Source organism: Saimiri boliviensis, chromosome 5 (genome assembly GCF_048565385.1).
Source record: "Saimiri boliviensis isolate mSaiBol1 chromosome 5, mSaiBol1.pri, whole genome shotgun sequence".
Taxonomy (NCBI): Eukaryota; Metazoa; Chordata; class Mammalia; order Primates; family Cebidae; genus Saimiri; species Saimiri boliviensis.
In genome coordinates this window covers 108,897,069-108,913,554 of record NC_133453.1, presented here as the reverse complement: position 1 = coordinate 108,913,554, position 16,486 = coordinate 108,897,069, and the positions used below count along the sequence as shown (strand labels likewise).

Here is a 16,486-nt window from a genome sequence, read left to right as displayed (position 1 = left end):
ATGGAATATATTATATCAAAGAAGAGTTTCAGTATTTACTTGAGCAGTTTTTTCTGTTTTTTTAGTTATGAAAAATTTCAAATTCTAATAATATACCTGCTGCATACATTTCAACAATTAAACACACACAGCTAGTCTTCTTTTAGCTACTTTCCCTCCATTCTTGAATTGTCTGGAAAGAAATGCTAGACACAGATCACTGAATCCACTGCTGAATTCTCACCAACTGTTTCCAAAAGAGCTCAACTTATTTTTTAAACATACCACTAGGCCAATTTGTATAATTTGAGCAGATTTTTTAAATGCAATGAAAGAAGCTGTGTCTTGGTCAGGAGCAAGAAAATGACACACCAATTTATAACACCTTTTATATATAAAGAAACTAAACTTTGTGGTGAACTAGCCAAATGAGAACAAAACCACTTCCCATGAAACCAGCAAACCCATTCACCTAAAATGTCTCATTTTACTGAACACTTCACCTTTTCATTTTTTTCTAAATACTTGACTAAAAAAGTAAAATATTTCCATGATTAAAATTTAGAACAGTAAAAGCTTTATTACAAAAAGCAAAGCATCTTAACTGTAGTTTAAGGGTTACATGTCAAAAAAAAAAGGGCATCCAGTAAACTCAGTGGGAGGAAAAAATGGTGAACCCAGAAGCGACCCAACTCACCTCAGCAGCTTCGTTCATCTTGACAATCATGGCACTCACGACGTCGTCTGCGTCACTAATAAAGGTGCCACCATCACGGTTCCGTCTGCGCTTGCCACTCATGCTCTTTTTTCGCTGCAGCATCATCTCAAAATCTGACAGAAAGTCCATACTAAAGCAGTAAACAAAAGCAAGTAAAATACAAGTTGTCTTTTAAATACACATTTACTTTCACCACAATTAAGAACACCAAATGTCTTAATTCTAACTCAATGAAGTGCTACCTTCTTTTAAAAGTGCAAGTACAGTCATGCGCCGCATAACAATGTTTCGGTCAGTGATGAACTGCGAATACGACGGTGGCCATCCAGTAAGCTAAGGTTAACTTTTCATTGAAGAAAAAAAATATTTTTTATAAATTTAGTGTAGCCTAAGTGTACAGTGTTTATAAAGCCTATAGTAGTGCACAGTAATGTCCCAGGCCTTTACATTCACTCACCACTCACTCAGACCAAATTCCAGTCCTGCTTTCATTCACGGCAAGTACCCTAAACAGGTAGATCATATTTTATCATGTATGTGTACACACACACACACACACACACACACACACACACACACATTTTTCAAGAGTGTTGCTTTGTCACCCAGGCTGGAGGGCAGCGGCACAATCATAGTTCCCTATAGCCTCAAATTTCTGGGCTCATCCTCCTACCTCAACCTCCTGAATAGTTGAGACTACAGGCCCATTACCACCATGCCTGGCTGATTTTTAAAATGTTTTATAGAAACCGGGCCTCACTATATGCCACCCAAGCTTGTCTTGAACTCCTGGCTTCCAGTGATCCTCCTGCCTCAGCCTCCCAAAATGTTGAGATTATAAGCATGAGCCACCACACTCAGCTACACTGTATTTCAACTGTACCTTTTCTATGTTCAGATACACAAATAGCACTGTGTTGCCACTGCCTACAGCATTTGGTACGGAAACACGTTGCACGGGTTTGTGCCCTAGGAGCAACAGGCTCTACCATATACCCTAGGTGAGTAGTAGGTGATACCATCTAGGTTTGTGTAATACTATGATGTTCACACAACGACAAAATCGCCTGATGACACATTTTTCAGAATATAACCCTGTTAAGCGACGCATGACTGTACTTATAACTTGCTATTAAAAGAACAGTTGATCTCAGACTTTATATTCAATTCCCATATTACCATGTTATATGCATACATATAAATCACTACTAGCCCTGAACCTTTCATGCACTATATTCGTATTTGCATCTATCAGTTTGAGACAGAACATTTTAAGTTCCAATTCAGGGGACTCACTCAGCTTTAGTGGCACTGCCTTTTTTTGGACTAGAAAGGTGTTCAATTATTTGAATGCTGTTGTCTTATACAGCACAAGTAGAAAAAATAAAAAATAAGCTGGCACTTTTCAGTGATAAGAATTATAACTCTCAAAACATAATGAGAGATACATGAAAATCTAAAGGCTTGCTAACAGCCTCAAACCTTTATGGCTTTCATCAGAATCATTACACTTAAAAAAGAGGGAGTTAAGTTATTCTCTGCCACTATCATATCAATTCAATTTCCAAAAGTACTGCCAAACTCATTCAGCTTAATTACTGGATGCCACCAGGAATTGAAAATGAAACTATTTTTTAAAAGCATCTTCACAACTGGAAACAGTAACTAACCATTCTATTATTCTATAACATCTTTTAAGATAACATTTTTCTGAACATAGACTCTAACTAGCTCAACAAAAATGAGTGAAATATGATCAAGTAATATTCTGTAGTTAAGAGGTTAGACCTATTTCCCATGCCCCATAAAATCAGCTTTTCTCTCAAAAAGGTATTTTTAAAGTTAGGTTATTTTTCATAAGAGTTTACTTGGTGAGCCATAAATTAAGTCTGGTGCCGTATAAATACAAATCCACAAAGTAAGGCATCTGAGTCCAGGGTAAATGAAAGACAAATAACAGCAGGTAATTCACTGACAACACCGTAAACGGAAAAGTAAAATGGAGGAAAACAGGAATAGATCTATTCCTAAACTTAATCAGGAACCAAAATGAAAAACAAAAGAAAGTTTAATAGTCACTACCTTGATTTTTTTAACTTCTCTCAAACCAATTCCTTAAAAACAAACTTACTGTTTTCCTCTCTTTATGTTATCATCAGAATCTGAATCTTCTGCTTCTTTTACCTGTGTTTCACTTTTTTCTTCTTCCAGATCTTCTTGGTTAAAACCCTAAATGCAAAATTATCACAAGGTCCTTACAGATTTTCTTCTGTTTAGTATTCTTAATTAAATTTTCTCTTTTAAATAATACATTCACAAAGAACAAAAATTCAACAGATAGCAAAAGGTATATAACAAAGGGTCCCTCTCCAGCCATTAGTGTTACCAGATATCCTGTGTTTTCTTCCAGAGAGTCTACATATAAGCACTTCTACACATATATACTTCATACCGTCTCTTATTATACAATCGGAAGCAGAGTATTCAGAGTGGGTACAGGATAATGCTCTACACATTCCAAATTTAACAGAAGAATCTAGAGACCAATCCGTGTCAGTATTAAGTACTGTCATTCTTTTTAAGGCTTTAGACTACTTCACCACATGGCTGTAACCAAAATTTGTTTACTTATTTGCCTAGTGACATTTAGTTTTATGTATTTGAAATTCTGCGAAATACTTGCCAAACCATCTTCCATAAAGGTTACACCAATTACCTCTCCAGCAAGTATGAGGACTCCTGTTTCCCTACATTCTCACTACCACGGCAGGTTATCAAACACTGATATCCACTAATCTCTGGACTGAAAAACAAACCTCAGGGTAGCTTTATTTGCATTTTCCTACCATGGGTGTAACGTTCAGCATTTGTTCATGTTTACAAAGCCATTTGTCATTCTTGCCCTGTGAACTCTCAATATACTATGCCCATTTTTTGCTCGACTGTTCATCTTTTTCTTACCAATATGTAAAATCTCTTTGAAAATTAGAGATAGCCCTCTACAAGTGACAGGAACTGTACAAACCCCACATTTGTACAGTTTGGTTTTGTTTATGCTGATATTTGCCAGGAACAATTTTTCATTTTTATGTAAATGAAATGGCCAGTCTTTTCTTTATAGCATCTAACTTTTGTGTTATACTTAGAGGCCTTCCCAACGGTTCACCTAGTACATTTTCTCACTGAACTGAAACTATAACCAAGTTGATGTTAAGTTTCCAAAATACGTTAAGTATGCCTTATTCTTGCAATATGGTGCTTAACTAAGTATGAGCTCCATGAAGGCAGTGTCTAAACAGTCTCTAAAACATTTGTTGAATGAATTCTTCCTTTATATTTTCCTTAGGTTTACTTTCTTATTTAACTACCGTCCTGAATGAGATTCTAAATTCATTTCCCTCATCTTCTATTCCATTAGTTAAGAATAAGTATTGATTTCTTTTTTGACCCAAGAACCATTTAACAAGGCTTCAAGTTTCTGAGTGACAAACGAATGGAAAAATATATACAGACACTTGATATATGACAAAGATGGCACTATAGAATAGTGGGAAAGGATGATCTTTTCAATAAATGGTGCTGGGTTGACTGGATATTCCAAATAAGAAAACAAATCTTGACTTTTACCTATGCCACATACGAAACCAATTCTAGGTGAATTATAGAATTAAATAATCAAGCTGCTAGAAGATAATTTGAGAGAGTATCTTCATGATCTTTGAGACAGGCAAAAATTCCTGGGCAGAATTCAGTTTTCCCCATAAAGAAAAAGATTGGTAAAATCTCATCCTATGTTAAAATTAAGCACTTTTGTTCATCAGAAGACTCCATGTTAAAGGAATGAATTTAAGATATTCTAAAAAAAAATTTTTTTTAAAGACTCCATTAAGAAAGTGAGAAAGTAACAAAATGAAAGGTATTTTTAACTTTCATAACTGCAAGGGGATTATATCTGGATTATACAGAGACTCTTCCCTGGTTTTTTTCAGTCTGCTTCTTCTGCCAGTTACATTTCTCGTAGATTACGGATTTGTCCATTTCTTTTTTCAGTTCTATCAATTTTTGTTTTTTATGTTATGTATGTAGATTATGTAGATATTTAAAGACATATTATTTGATACAAACAATTTTAAAATCTTTTATCAATATAAAGTGACCTCTTTATCTCAAGTGATTTTTTTTTTTTTGGCTTAAAGTCTACCTCCCTCTTTTATAATACAGACATCACACCAGTCCTTGTTTGGTCCATGTTTACAAGACGTCCCTTTTCCTACACCTTTATTTTCAGCTTTACCTTCTGTTTCACACAAATCTCTTGAAATCAGTATGCAGCTGGTTTTTAACATCCCGTCTGGCCATCATTGTCCTTTAACTGGAACATTTGGTATATTTATATTTAATTTAATTTCTGATGTTATCAAAATTTAAATCTGCTATTTTACCATACTACTAACTGTCCCGTCTTGCAGTTCTTTTTCTCTTTTCCTGCTCATTTTCGACTAATTAGCTTTAGTTGTTCCACTTTTCCCCATGACTTTAGACATTATTCATTCCATTTTAGTCTTTTTAGTGGTCACTTGAAAGACTACAACATGCACCCTAACTTAGCAGTTTACTAATGTACATTCATATACATTTGCAAAGGCCTGGGAGCACTTCAATTCCATGTATGCTCCCAATTTATTGCTGTCATGCTTTAATTGTATACATATTCCACATTAACTACTTTGTTTGGCACAGTCAATACTCATTTAGACTCATACACATACTTTTGTTGCTCTTTTCTCATTCCTGCATCTCTAACCTTCCATCTTTCTTTTCAAGATCATTCTTTCTTGAATTTCTTTCCTTCTGTATTTCCTTCAGCTGGTACATTGTTAATTAACTCCCTCCTTATTTAATCTTCATTCCTGGAAAGTATTTTTGCTAAATGTAACAAAATTCTAAGTTTGCAGTTAGTACATTGCATTGTTTCTGCTGAGAAGTCAGCTGTTAGTCTAACTGTTGCTTTTCTGAACTTATTTTTCCCCCCTGTGGCTGCTTTTAGACTTGCCTATTTTCTTTGGTTTCCTGCAGTTTTATGATGTATTTAGGTGTATATTCCTTTTTGCTTATCTTCCTTGCAATGTGTAGGACTTCTAGAATCTATGGTTTAGGTATTGTTTCTTCTAAAAGTACTGCTTCTGCTATAAACATAATTTTCCCTCTCCTTTTATTATTCCAAGTTGTTGTGAAAACTTTTCATGCACAGTCTATGTCTTTTACTTTCTGCTATAATAGTGTATCTCAAAGTTTCATTCTAGAGCTCTCCTTCTAACGTATCTTCCAGTTCACGAATTCTCTTTCCAAGCGTGTCTAATCTGTTGTTAAACTCATCCACTATGTTTTCTGGGTTTTTTTCCCCCTGCTTTTCTTTTCAAACAGGGCTTCACTATTTTGCCCTGGCTGGTTTCGAATTTCTGGGCTCCAGCTACCCTCATGCCTCAGCCTCCCGATAACTGGGTCTACCAGCTACTTGCACCTACCTGTCCACCAAATTTTTAATTTCAGTTACCGTATTTTCATAGTTCTAAAATTTTTACTTAGTTCTTTTCCAAATTTGCCTTTTCCTTTTTATGACATTTTTTAAGCTTGTCTCTCATCTCCCTGAACATATTTAAGGTAATAACTAAAATTCCTATATCTAGAGCCCTAAGTCTAATTTCTATTGTCTGTCATTACCACTGTTTCCTTTTAATGTTATCTTTGTGTATTATACTGTATATATGAAAAACTTAAATCACGGTAATCTTATTTCTTAGACTGAGATTCTCTAGTCTGCTAGAAGATTCAAAGATGGCCTAAAACCTGAGAAAAATTTTTTTGCCTCTAGTTCCGCTTGAATCCTATGGTGCTGCTCTCTCAAGTCTCGGTCCCGGGTATGGTGTTTACAGAGCCCCCTAACCTCAGTAGGCCCCGAACTCCAAATTTTGTCCCCAGGCCTTGAGGCTGTCAAAATTATGGGTAGCCCCTCAGCCCGACAGGCAAACGTCCCCACAGAAAAAGCACTTCTAAACACTGAGTTACCGATTTAGGTTTCTTTTGGCTTAGTAATTCTTTGCTAATTTGTTCCTAGATAATGAGCAGATTTCTATGTATTTTGTCTAGCTTTTCTAGTTGTGCTTGACAGAAGGATTAGTCCAAATCACTCAGAACACCGTTATGAAAATGGGAAGTTCCCTAACTTTGTGAATCTTGCCCTTTAGCATTATAAAGTGCCTTTCTTTGTCTCAACGTGTCCCTTGCCCCTTAATTCAATTTTGCCCATTAGCTTCCTTTTATGCTTTTGTCTATACCCTTTTATTTTACTTCCTGAATCCCTGTTCTAGATTTTTCTCTGGAATACATTATAGTTGTTTATTTCAACTTATTAGAATTATCTATAATGGCATCACCACCATAAAAACAATAAAAGCACAGTCAAGGAGGAAATATTTCCATCTTATACTTACTGTAAATTCTTCTTCCTCTTCATCACCAGATTCACCAAATATGTCCGCAATAAGATTTCTAGAAAGTAGACAAATAGAAAAACATTCATTTGCTTTCTTCTCATTTGCATGGGAACCATTTTTAAGAAATAGGATTTAATTTACATACAGTATAATGTGCAGATCTTCAGTCTCCAGTTCAATGAGTTTTTAACAAATGTATACATTCATGTACCAGCACCCTATACACTCATGTAACCATCTCCACAGAAAGTTCTCTCATGGCCCCTTCTAGCTGGTCCCTAATATCAACATCCTTGAGACAACCGCCACCTTGACTTCCAACACCACAGACAAATTCTGCCTACAGAACTTCATTCATGTAAATGGAATCCTACGTCCTCTTTGCTTTCTTTCATTTAACATGTTAATTCTGAGGTGAATTCTGATATTCATCCACGTTGTAGTGTGTTCAGTTCAGGAACTTAAATACTAAATCCCCAAAGTCATGCAATTGGGCAGGACATATATTATCACACAAACCCTTCTCTACTGCCTACTTAAGAACCCCTGAAAACTCATGTCATACTGCCACTTACTCTTCTTCATTGCCTGACTCACTGTCACTCCCAAACAGATCCTTCTCCTCGTTTTTCTTATCAGACAATTCTTTCCCCGCTTCTTCCTCACTGTCAGATGCTACGGTCTTCTCTCTTTTGCCTGACTTGTCTGATACAGCATCACTGTCAGAGTCATCTGCATCAGAGACAACACGACTCTTCTTTGCTGCTGATGAAAAAGAAAATCATCATTAATTTTATTTTACCACGGTCATTGCATTACTAAGTGTAACAGGTGCTTTAACATGGCAGTATGCAGCCAAAAAAATAAAAACAAAAAATCAAAGGGCTTAAATCAAAGAGCTTCCTGACACATGGTTTAAAATTTGCAAGATAACTAAATGGCTCTTTCAGAGTTACCTTCCAAATTATGTGTTATTTTGCTTAAGAAAAAGTGGCCAAAAGATGAAGAAAGATATCACCAATATAAAAGTGGGTGTCAACAGCTACCTTTCCTTTGGGGGAACTGAGAAAATTAAAACTAGATTGTGGCCGGGCGTGGTGGCTCATGCCGATAATCTCAGCACTTTGGGAGGCTGAGGTGGGCAGATCATGGGGTCAGTAGTTCAAGACCAGCCTGGCCAATATGGTAAAACCACATCTCTACTAAAAATACAAAAAATTAGCTGGGCATGGTGGCGCATGCCTGTAGTCCCAGCTTCTCAGGAGACTGAGGCAGGAGCATGGCTTAAACCTGGGAGGCAGAGATTGCAGTGAGCTGAGGTCGCACCAGTGCACTCCAGCCTGGGCGACAGAGTGAGATTCTGTCTCAAAAAACACAACTAGATTGATGGGCAAAATAGGCATTCTTTCTATGTTGCCTAGTAGTAAGTGAACTAAAAAGGACTATATATTTCTTTCTAGGAATATTCCCCATGTTCCTCTTTCATTGCTAGTCAGTTTGAAATTTCTCATCTTACTTAACAAATTGACAGCATGTCTGGTACTTTTTTTCCTTCTCCTATAAGAACTGTCAGGTGCCGGGCGCGGTGGCTCAAGCCTGTAATCCCAGCACTTTGGGAGGCCGAGGTGGGTGGATCACGAGGTCAAGAGATCGAGACCATCCTGGTCAACATGGTGAAACCCCGTCTCTACTAAAAATACTAAAAATTAGCTGGGCATGGTGGCGCGTGCCTGTAATCCCAGCTACTCAGGAGGCTGAGGCAGGAGAATTGCTTGAACCCAGGAGGCAGAGGTTGCGGTGAGCCGAGATCGCGCCATTGCACTCCAGCCTGGGTAAGAAGAGCGAAACTCGGTCTCAAAAAAAAAAAAAAAAAGAACTGTCAGGTTATAATGAAATATGTTATTTCCCAAAAAAGATACGTTTCATAAAAAAGTCAACAAGTAAAACTTATTATCAGTGAAAATGGAGTCTTAGGTAGCAGAGACTGAAACACTCTGCAGAGATGGTGTTTCTACATAGAAAGCCCTCAAAGCTTCCCTGTATCTGAATATTCAACAATGTTTAACAAATAAAGAGACGTACCTATGGGAGCTCAGTTACTGTTTGGATGGGATCTAGTGAACTAAGTGTCAAAGAGACCCATGGCTAACTTGGAATACAGTTAGGGGTTTTCATGTAAACATATTTCTTTGAAACATTACCTCTTCCAATTAAAAAAAAAAAAACAAAAAACAGAATATTTGATATTCCCATTGACCTGTGGTTTAACTTATCATTCTAAGGCAGTCAGAGATAAATGTGTGCTAACAGAACTCAAAGGAAACTTACTATTAAGCTTAGACTATGATAACCAGGGGAAATGAGTATCCTAGTGATATTTTAGAATATTATGCTGAATAACAGAATACAGATCCGACATACCAAGAGGATACAATGCTCCACAGTTACAAGCTTAGACAATGAGTAAAGCCAGTGATAATAAGCCCAAAGTAATTCCTTACATGCTTTCTCTTCATCTTCACTATCAGAAAGCACAGCAGCTTTTCTCTTCGCTACTTTCTCCTCCTCACCCTCTTTTTCATCTTCATCACTGTCCATTTTTTGCCTTTTGAGTTCTTCCTCCTCACTATCAGAACTGTGAAACTTTTTTCTGTCCATATGGCTGTCTGAATGGACAGAGTCATTCTGCATTTCTGTATCCTCTCCCTTATTCTCCCTGTCGCTGTCATCATCAGACTCTGGCTTCTGTTTGTGTCTGGACGCATCCTCAGTTTCTGAGTCACTGGCAGGTCCCTTCTGAGGTCCCTCACTTTCAGAGTCACTGACTCGGGGTTTGGGTAACTCTTCATTTTCAGAATCACTGGCCTGGTTCCTTGGGGGGTCCTCACTTTCCGAATCACTGATTCGGGGTTTGGGAAGCTCTTCATTTTCTGAGTCACTGGCCTGGTTCCTTGGAGGGTCCTCACTTTCTGAGTCACTGATACGAGGTTTGGGAAGCTCCTCATTTTCAGAGTCACTGGCCTGGTGCCTTGGGGGTTCCTCACTTTCCGAGTCACTGACCTGAGGTTTAGGAATCTCCTCACTTTCAGAATCACTCATTCGAGGTTTGGGAGGTTCCTCATTTTCAGAGTCACTGGCTTGGTGCCTTGGGGGTTCCTCACTCTCAGAGTCACTGACCTGAGGTTTTAGAGCATCTTCTGTTTCAGAGTCACTGGCAGGACTCTTCTGGAGCTCCTCAATCTCAGAATCACTGGCAGGATGCTTTCCAACATCTTCGTTTTCTGAGTCACTTGCATGCCCATTAAGAAGCTCCTCATTTTCAGAGTCACTACCAGGTAATTTCCTGGTCTCCTCACTCTCAGAGTCGCTCCCATGCTGATTGACATCCTCATTTTCAGAATCACTTGCAGGAGGTTCTGCACGTTCCTCAGATTCAGAGTCGCTGTCCTTTTGCCTGTGAAGCTCCTCACTTTCAGAGTCACTAGCATTAAGATTTAAGGGCTCATCATTCTCAGAGTCTGTCACATGATGTCCTTTGGTAAGGCCATCTTCTCGATCACTAGGTTCATTCTGAAAAGTAAAGTGAGAAAAAATTAGAAAAAGTATAAAAAAGAAAAACTTTAATAGTAAAATGTTAAAAATTTCCAGTGATTTTTTAAAATGTAGGAATATGGGCACCTAATCTGAGAATTCTTGTCATATACCTATATAGAACTACCACACAGGAAACCAATCTGTGAAATGGTTTTATTTGGATTCCCAAATGGGGAAATATAACCAGCCTTCATCCAAACAAATTCAAAAAGCATATCCTCAGATTACTATAGAAAACTGTGAAGAACTAGATTTTTTTTTTTAAAGCTAATTTCCTCATACATACTTCTTTTTGCAAAAATATAAATCTAGGTCAGGCGTGGTGGCTCACCTGAGGTCAGGAGTTCGAGACCAGCCTGGCCAACAAAGTGAAACCCCATATCTACTAAAAACACAAAAAATTAGCTGCACATGGTGGTGGTCACCCGTAATCCCAGCTACTTGGGTGGCTGAGGCAAGGAGAATTGCTTGAACCCAGGAGGCGGAGGTTGCAGTGAGCCCAGATAGCTCCACTGCACTCCAGCCTGGGCGACAGAGCGAGATGCTATAAAAAAAAAAAAAAAAAAAAAATTTTATACACACACACACACACACACACATTAAAATAAAAAGAACTCTATTTTTCAAAGAAACACAAGCAAACACGTAACCGAGTTCTTTTATATAGGAACATTCTTGGGTTTTATAAAGTTAAGATTATTTAGGGGATAAGAACTATAAAACTTAATTTATTTAAAGGGTCAAATAACATGGGCACATTCTCCCAAGATAATTTAAGCAAACAAAGAAAGGAGAAGTTAACATTTCCTAAGTACCCACTAAAAGCCAATACCACAATAGGCTCTATCCTGTTCGTTCATTTACTCCTCATAATAGTACTTCTCATGATAACAAAATTGAGGCTTACAGTAGTCATAGTCCTATCTCTAGTAACCCTGGAAATAAGAAAGCTTCAGTTTTAGGGAGAACAGCTTCATCTAACTACACCAACACATAATGTTACTTGAAATAATTACTCTGAAAACATGATCTGGAGTATAAACTTGATATGTGCATACTATAGCTATGGTTTTTAAAATGCAGAGAAAAATATACAAAATTAAACATGCCAAAATACAAGTGTTTTAAGATCTGCTGAATTTTTTCTCCCATCTGGTATTTCAACTTTAAATAGAAAAATAAAAATAACTGGTGAATAGTATTCCAGCTTAAAAAGTATTTTCATGTTTGAGTATTCCCTCTTAAAAATTTACTGAGCCAAATATTTCTTGTTAGATATGTGACTGAAGCTATGTGAACCTACCACGGACCAATTTTCAAGGACCCGAGAGCCTTTAATAATGTATAGCCCAACATCATGCTATGAAATAGTTAAGTGACAAGAGAATTGTTATCAATGACAGGATAAACTGCATGAAAATGTTCTCATAAAACCCATACTTTTACTTACCCAAGTATGCTGCATCTACAAATTCAAAAAGATTATTAAAAATCATAAAATAAGCCTACAAAGCAAATGTTTGAAGAGTTTTTTCCTATTTTATCACCATTATGACAGCACAGCATGGCAAAGAAAGTCATTGCTTCTTTGCCATGAAATACAGTCACTGAAATATAGCACATTCAGCAAAGTTTCCAAAATCATAAACTTCCCCAAATTCCTAACTGTATTTTTCTTCAGTTCTCACCAGGCACTGAGCCCAGGACTGTATTAGATTCCTGGTCAGTCACAGACTCCATTATCCCACAGAAACTGGCACTTACCTATTAAAACGATATTAGGACTAGAGAGATAACACAGAATCTTACAGTACAATACTCTGTATGTTGCCTAAAGCTTACTTTAGCCATACTTCATAATTTAAAAGAATGCATGTGGAAAATTTAACAATCTAGACCATAAGCTCTAGGAAGGCAGCCATATTTTGGTTTGTTTTCCCCACTGAGGTATCCTCAGAGTGCAAAATGCTCTCCAGTACATATGCATGGTAGGTAGAGTCTGAGCATCCCTAATCTGAAAATTCAGAAAACTCCAAAATCTGAAACTTTCTGAGCATTGACATGACACCACAAGTGGAAAATTCCACACATAAGCACCTAACACAAAGTTTGTTTCATGTGCAAAATTATTTAAAATAATGTAAAAAAGTACCTTTGAGCTACGTATATAAGAAAGATAAATGAGTTTTATGTTTAGACTTGGGTCCCATCACCAAGATAGCTCACTGTGTATATGTAAATATTTCAAAACTTAACAAAATTCTGAATCCAAAACACTTCTGATTTCAAGCATTTTGGATAAGGGAAACTCAACCTGTATTTGTTAAATGAGTAATAAAGGCGCTAAGTGGGAATAACATAAAGTGAGGAATAATTAATCCAACAAGAATTTATTTGATGTCTACTATGTGCAAGATGCTAAGAATCCGGGCTAAGTCTCAGTGCCTGACCTTAAGAGCTGCTCTCTAATGAGCCAGCCAGGCATCCTGTAATGTTATAGTGTGACACGCACCATTCACAAAGTATGCATATGGTATTTTGAAAGTGTACTAGAAGTGCATCTATGTGAAACTGAGCTGCAAAAAAAAGGTGTGCAGACAGTGAGCTGAGATCGCACCACTGTACTCCAGCCTGAGCGACACAGAGAGACTCCACCTCAAAAAAAATTTTTTTTAAAAAGGTGTGCAGACAACAGGCATGTTTGCAGGTACTCTGTGATGGCTGAGTTCAGATGGGAGGGTGGAGAAGCACACAGTACCATCAGAGGCAATTAAAGCAGAAGGCAGAAGGGAAAACTGTAACTGATTTCTGGAATGCTCTCCACGGCATACCCATCACATAACTTTAATGCCACGTCTATGTGTGACTTGATTTATTTTAGTTGAAATAACAGAATCAACTCTGGCTAAGTCCAGAAAAAAAAGAACAATCTTCTCAGGATCAGTGACTTGAAAGACTAAAGACTGGAAGGTTAAGTACCAATGCAGCACAGAAAGCTTAGAAAAAGGAACTCAAGGATCATTTTACTATAAGAGTACCATCAGTAACATGACTCAGCTATAAACATAATAAATTTCAATGTCTAGAACCTAAATTATAAATCCCCAAGAGAGATGACCTAACTGGTCAAGGCAATATCAGAAACTGTAACTCAATCAGTTACAGGGGAGCAGGAAACAGCACGGGGAGCCACTCTCAAAGAAGTGAGAGACACTAGGCAGTCATTTAAAACTCACCCGCTACACTCTACCCCGGATTTCCTGACGCTTGGTGTAGCATTCCAAAACAAATAACCCTTACAAGGACACTGCATAAGACAATGATTGTGAAATTCAGGAATCCTCATGAATTTTTTGAGTTTCACAAAAACATAGCATTATGTGTGGCACAACAGGGCAAAAAAAAAAAGGAAGAAATCACTATAGTAAAAAAGTGCTAGTTTGACAGACTCAAGCTAAGGAATACACTTAGACAACACCACCACAGAATTTGGGACAAGTATGCTGGAAATTATACAGTTAAGCTTAAAAGTTATTAAAACAATATTCAAACTTTCTAGAGCGGCTTCAGCAATTAAACTGCAAGTTTAAAAAAATCCAAAAGACAGTTTTTAAAAAGTCAGATGAGTACAACAAATCAACAGTTGAAACTGACATTTAATGTCATATTTTAAAATAATTTAAGACATTTCCTAGTTGTAACAGTAAAAGAAATTGAGCACTCAGAGGGTCCTTAGATGCTTTAAACGTTTATAATGCCTTATACCTCCTTCTTAGCCATCATTCACACTGCAGTTATAAATAACTACTGGTTATCCATCATAACCTTTCCTTTAAATTTAAGAAACTATTTTTCCGTGGAAAAGTTCAAAAATTCAAAATTCTTCTAAATTTTGAGTTTTTTAGTACATTTTGAGTTAGCTGTTGCTTGCTTATAAAAAGGGGTTACCATATAAAATGGCACAGTATTCTAGCAAATTATTTTCCCTTTGAGTTGAAAGATTAATGAGCACTGCAGAAATAAGACAAATGCTAATCACACCCAAAGATCACCATCATTTACATTTTAGTCCTTTCAATCTCTTCTCTGTGTAAATTTACTTTAAAAAATTAAACCAGGACCTAGAATCACAATAATGGCCTCTATCTTTCAAATTCCTAGGCAGACAGGAGTGGGTCCCTGGTGAAACATGACCTTCTAGCCAAAGACAGCTTAAACCCTGAAAACTGAGCTGCCAGAGCCCCTGACTGGAGTGAGAACCTTTATTCCTGTTCGTCTGCTCTTTCCTGATTGGTTCTGAATAATACTATTTTTTAACCAGTCAAATGTTGCCTTTCCCAAGGCTACCTACATACAACCCATTCTTCCCCAATTCTGAGCCTATAAAACCCCCCGACTTCCCACATGTTGGGGACTACCCACCTTTGGGTAGGGGCTGCCCATTTCAGGTCCCCTCCCTACTGAGAGCTGTTCCATCGCTCAATCAAATTCTTCTCCACCCTGTTCACTCACTGTTGTCCATGTAACCCCATTTTTCTTGGACGCAGGAAAGAACTTGGGAACCGCCACACGGAGGATGGGAAAAGGGCTGTAACACTGTGCCCATCCCTCCCGCTTATCCAGCAATGGGGGAGAAGTTGCTGGGCGTGACAAACCACCATTCGCCAAGGCTCAGGTACCAGAAACAACCAAGAGAGCTGCAGTGCTTCTCGAGAGCCCAGACTTTGGGACTCTGTAAAGCAGAGCTGTAACACGCCCCTGCTCACCAAGCCTGGTGCAGTGGGAACAACTGAGCTGTGACACCCTTGGGGCCCTCCAGTTCCTGGCATTTCCGAGTCTTCAGGCACCCCCACATCCCCCTCATCTGGACACTGGCGCCTACTATGCAGTTACTTGCAGCACACTGGGTGCAGCTGCAGCATCCTACAGAGCCCGCGCCCATGTCGGTGCCTGGAGCTGCCCTACCACTGCAGCAGCTGACCCGCCTGGCTATGTGCTAAGACCAAACCTCGCACTTGCTCGCTAACACACCCCTTGCCATTCCGTGCCTGTCCTGCCTGCAGAGGGCATTAGCAAAAATCAAGTACAGCCTGCCAGGCTGAGTGGGCAGGGTGAGTCCAAGCAGCAAGCCCGGAGTCTAGTGAGGCCGGAGTAGGGGCACTGCCAGCCCACAGACGTTTCCAGCCAATGGGAAGTGGCATCCCAAAAAAATCCTGCATCACAAGTAACATGTTCAGTTCTCCATGTCACTAAATATTCTCTGAAAACAAATAGCTGCATTGCCATTTTTATAAATGTTCCATTTATACTTTAATCGCTCATTTTCTACACTGCTGAGTATTTCTTGTTTCCTTTCTTACGGCTCACTTATCCATTTCAGTGTTTTCAACCCAAGGACGATTCTGGCTCCTCACCCAAGGGGTCAGTGGGAAATCTGAGAGGCTATTTTTCATCATCAATGCGAGGGAGGATGCGTTACTGGCATTTTTTTAATGCCCAGTAACCAACACGATAAATGTCCTGTAATATACAGGCATGCCCCCAAATATCCACAACTGGCTTGCTAAGAATCTCTTGTTCGGGAAAGCAACACAAGGCTGCTCTCTGTGGAGGTGTGGCCACAGGCAAGACCCAGTGGATCTCACCCAACCACGCCTATAGGAAACTACATGAGATGAAAGAGCTCAATGGGCCCAATACA

The 16,486-nt window shown here is 38.3% G+C and overlaps 1 protein-coding gene across 3 annotated transcripts in view; it reads right to left on the bottom strand.

Annotated features, from left to right (window-relative positions):
- The window catches only part of IWS1 (interacts with SUPT6H, CTD assembly factor 1), a 43,786-nt gene that overhangs the window by 15,652 nt on the left and 11,648 nt on the right, over window positions 1-16,486 (bottom strand). For 2 of the 3 annotated variants that reach the window (XM_074399815.1, XM_003931592.4), the window contains exons 3-7: window positions 9,693-10,761; window positions 7,767-7,956; window positions 7,189-7,246; window positions 2,829-2,926; window positions 677-827 (exon numbers count right to left, since the gene is read on the bottom strand). In XM_074399815.1, the coding sequence (XP_074255916.1) occupies window positions 677-827; window positions 2,829-2,926; window positions 7,189-7,246; window positions 7,767-7,956; window positions 9,693-10,761 (1,566 nt within the window). The remainder of the gene's footprint in view (window positions 1-676; window positions 828-2,828; window positions 2,927-7,188; window positions 7,247-7,766; window positions 7,957-9,692; window positions 10,762-16,486) is intronic. The other variant, XM_074399816.1, reaches the window with a different exon arrangement.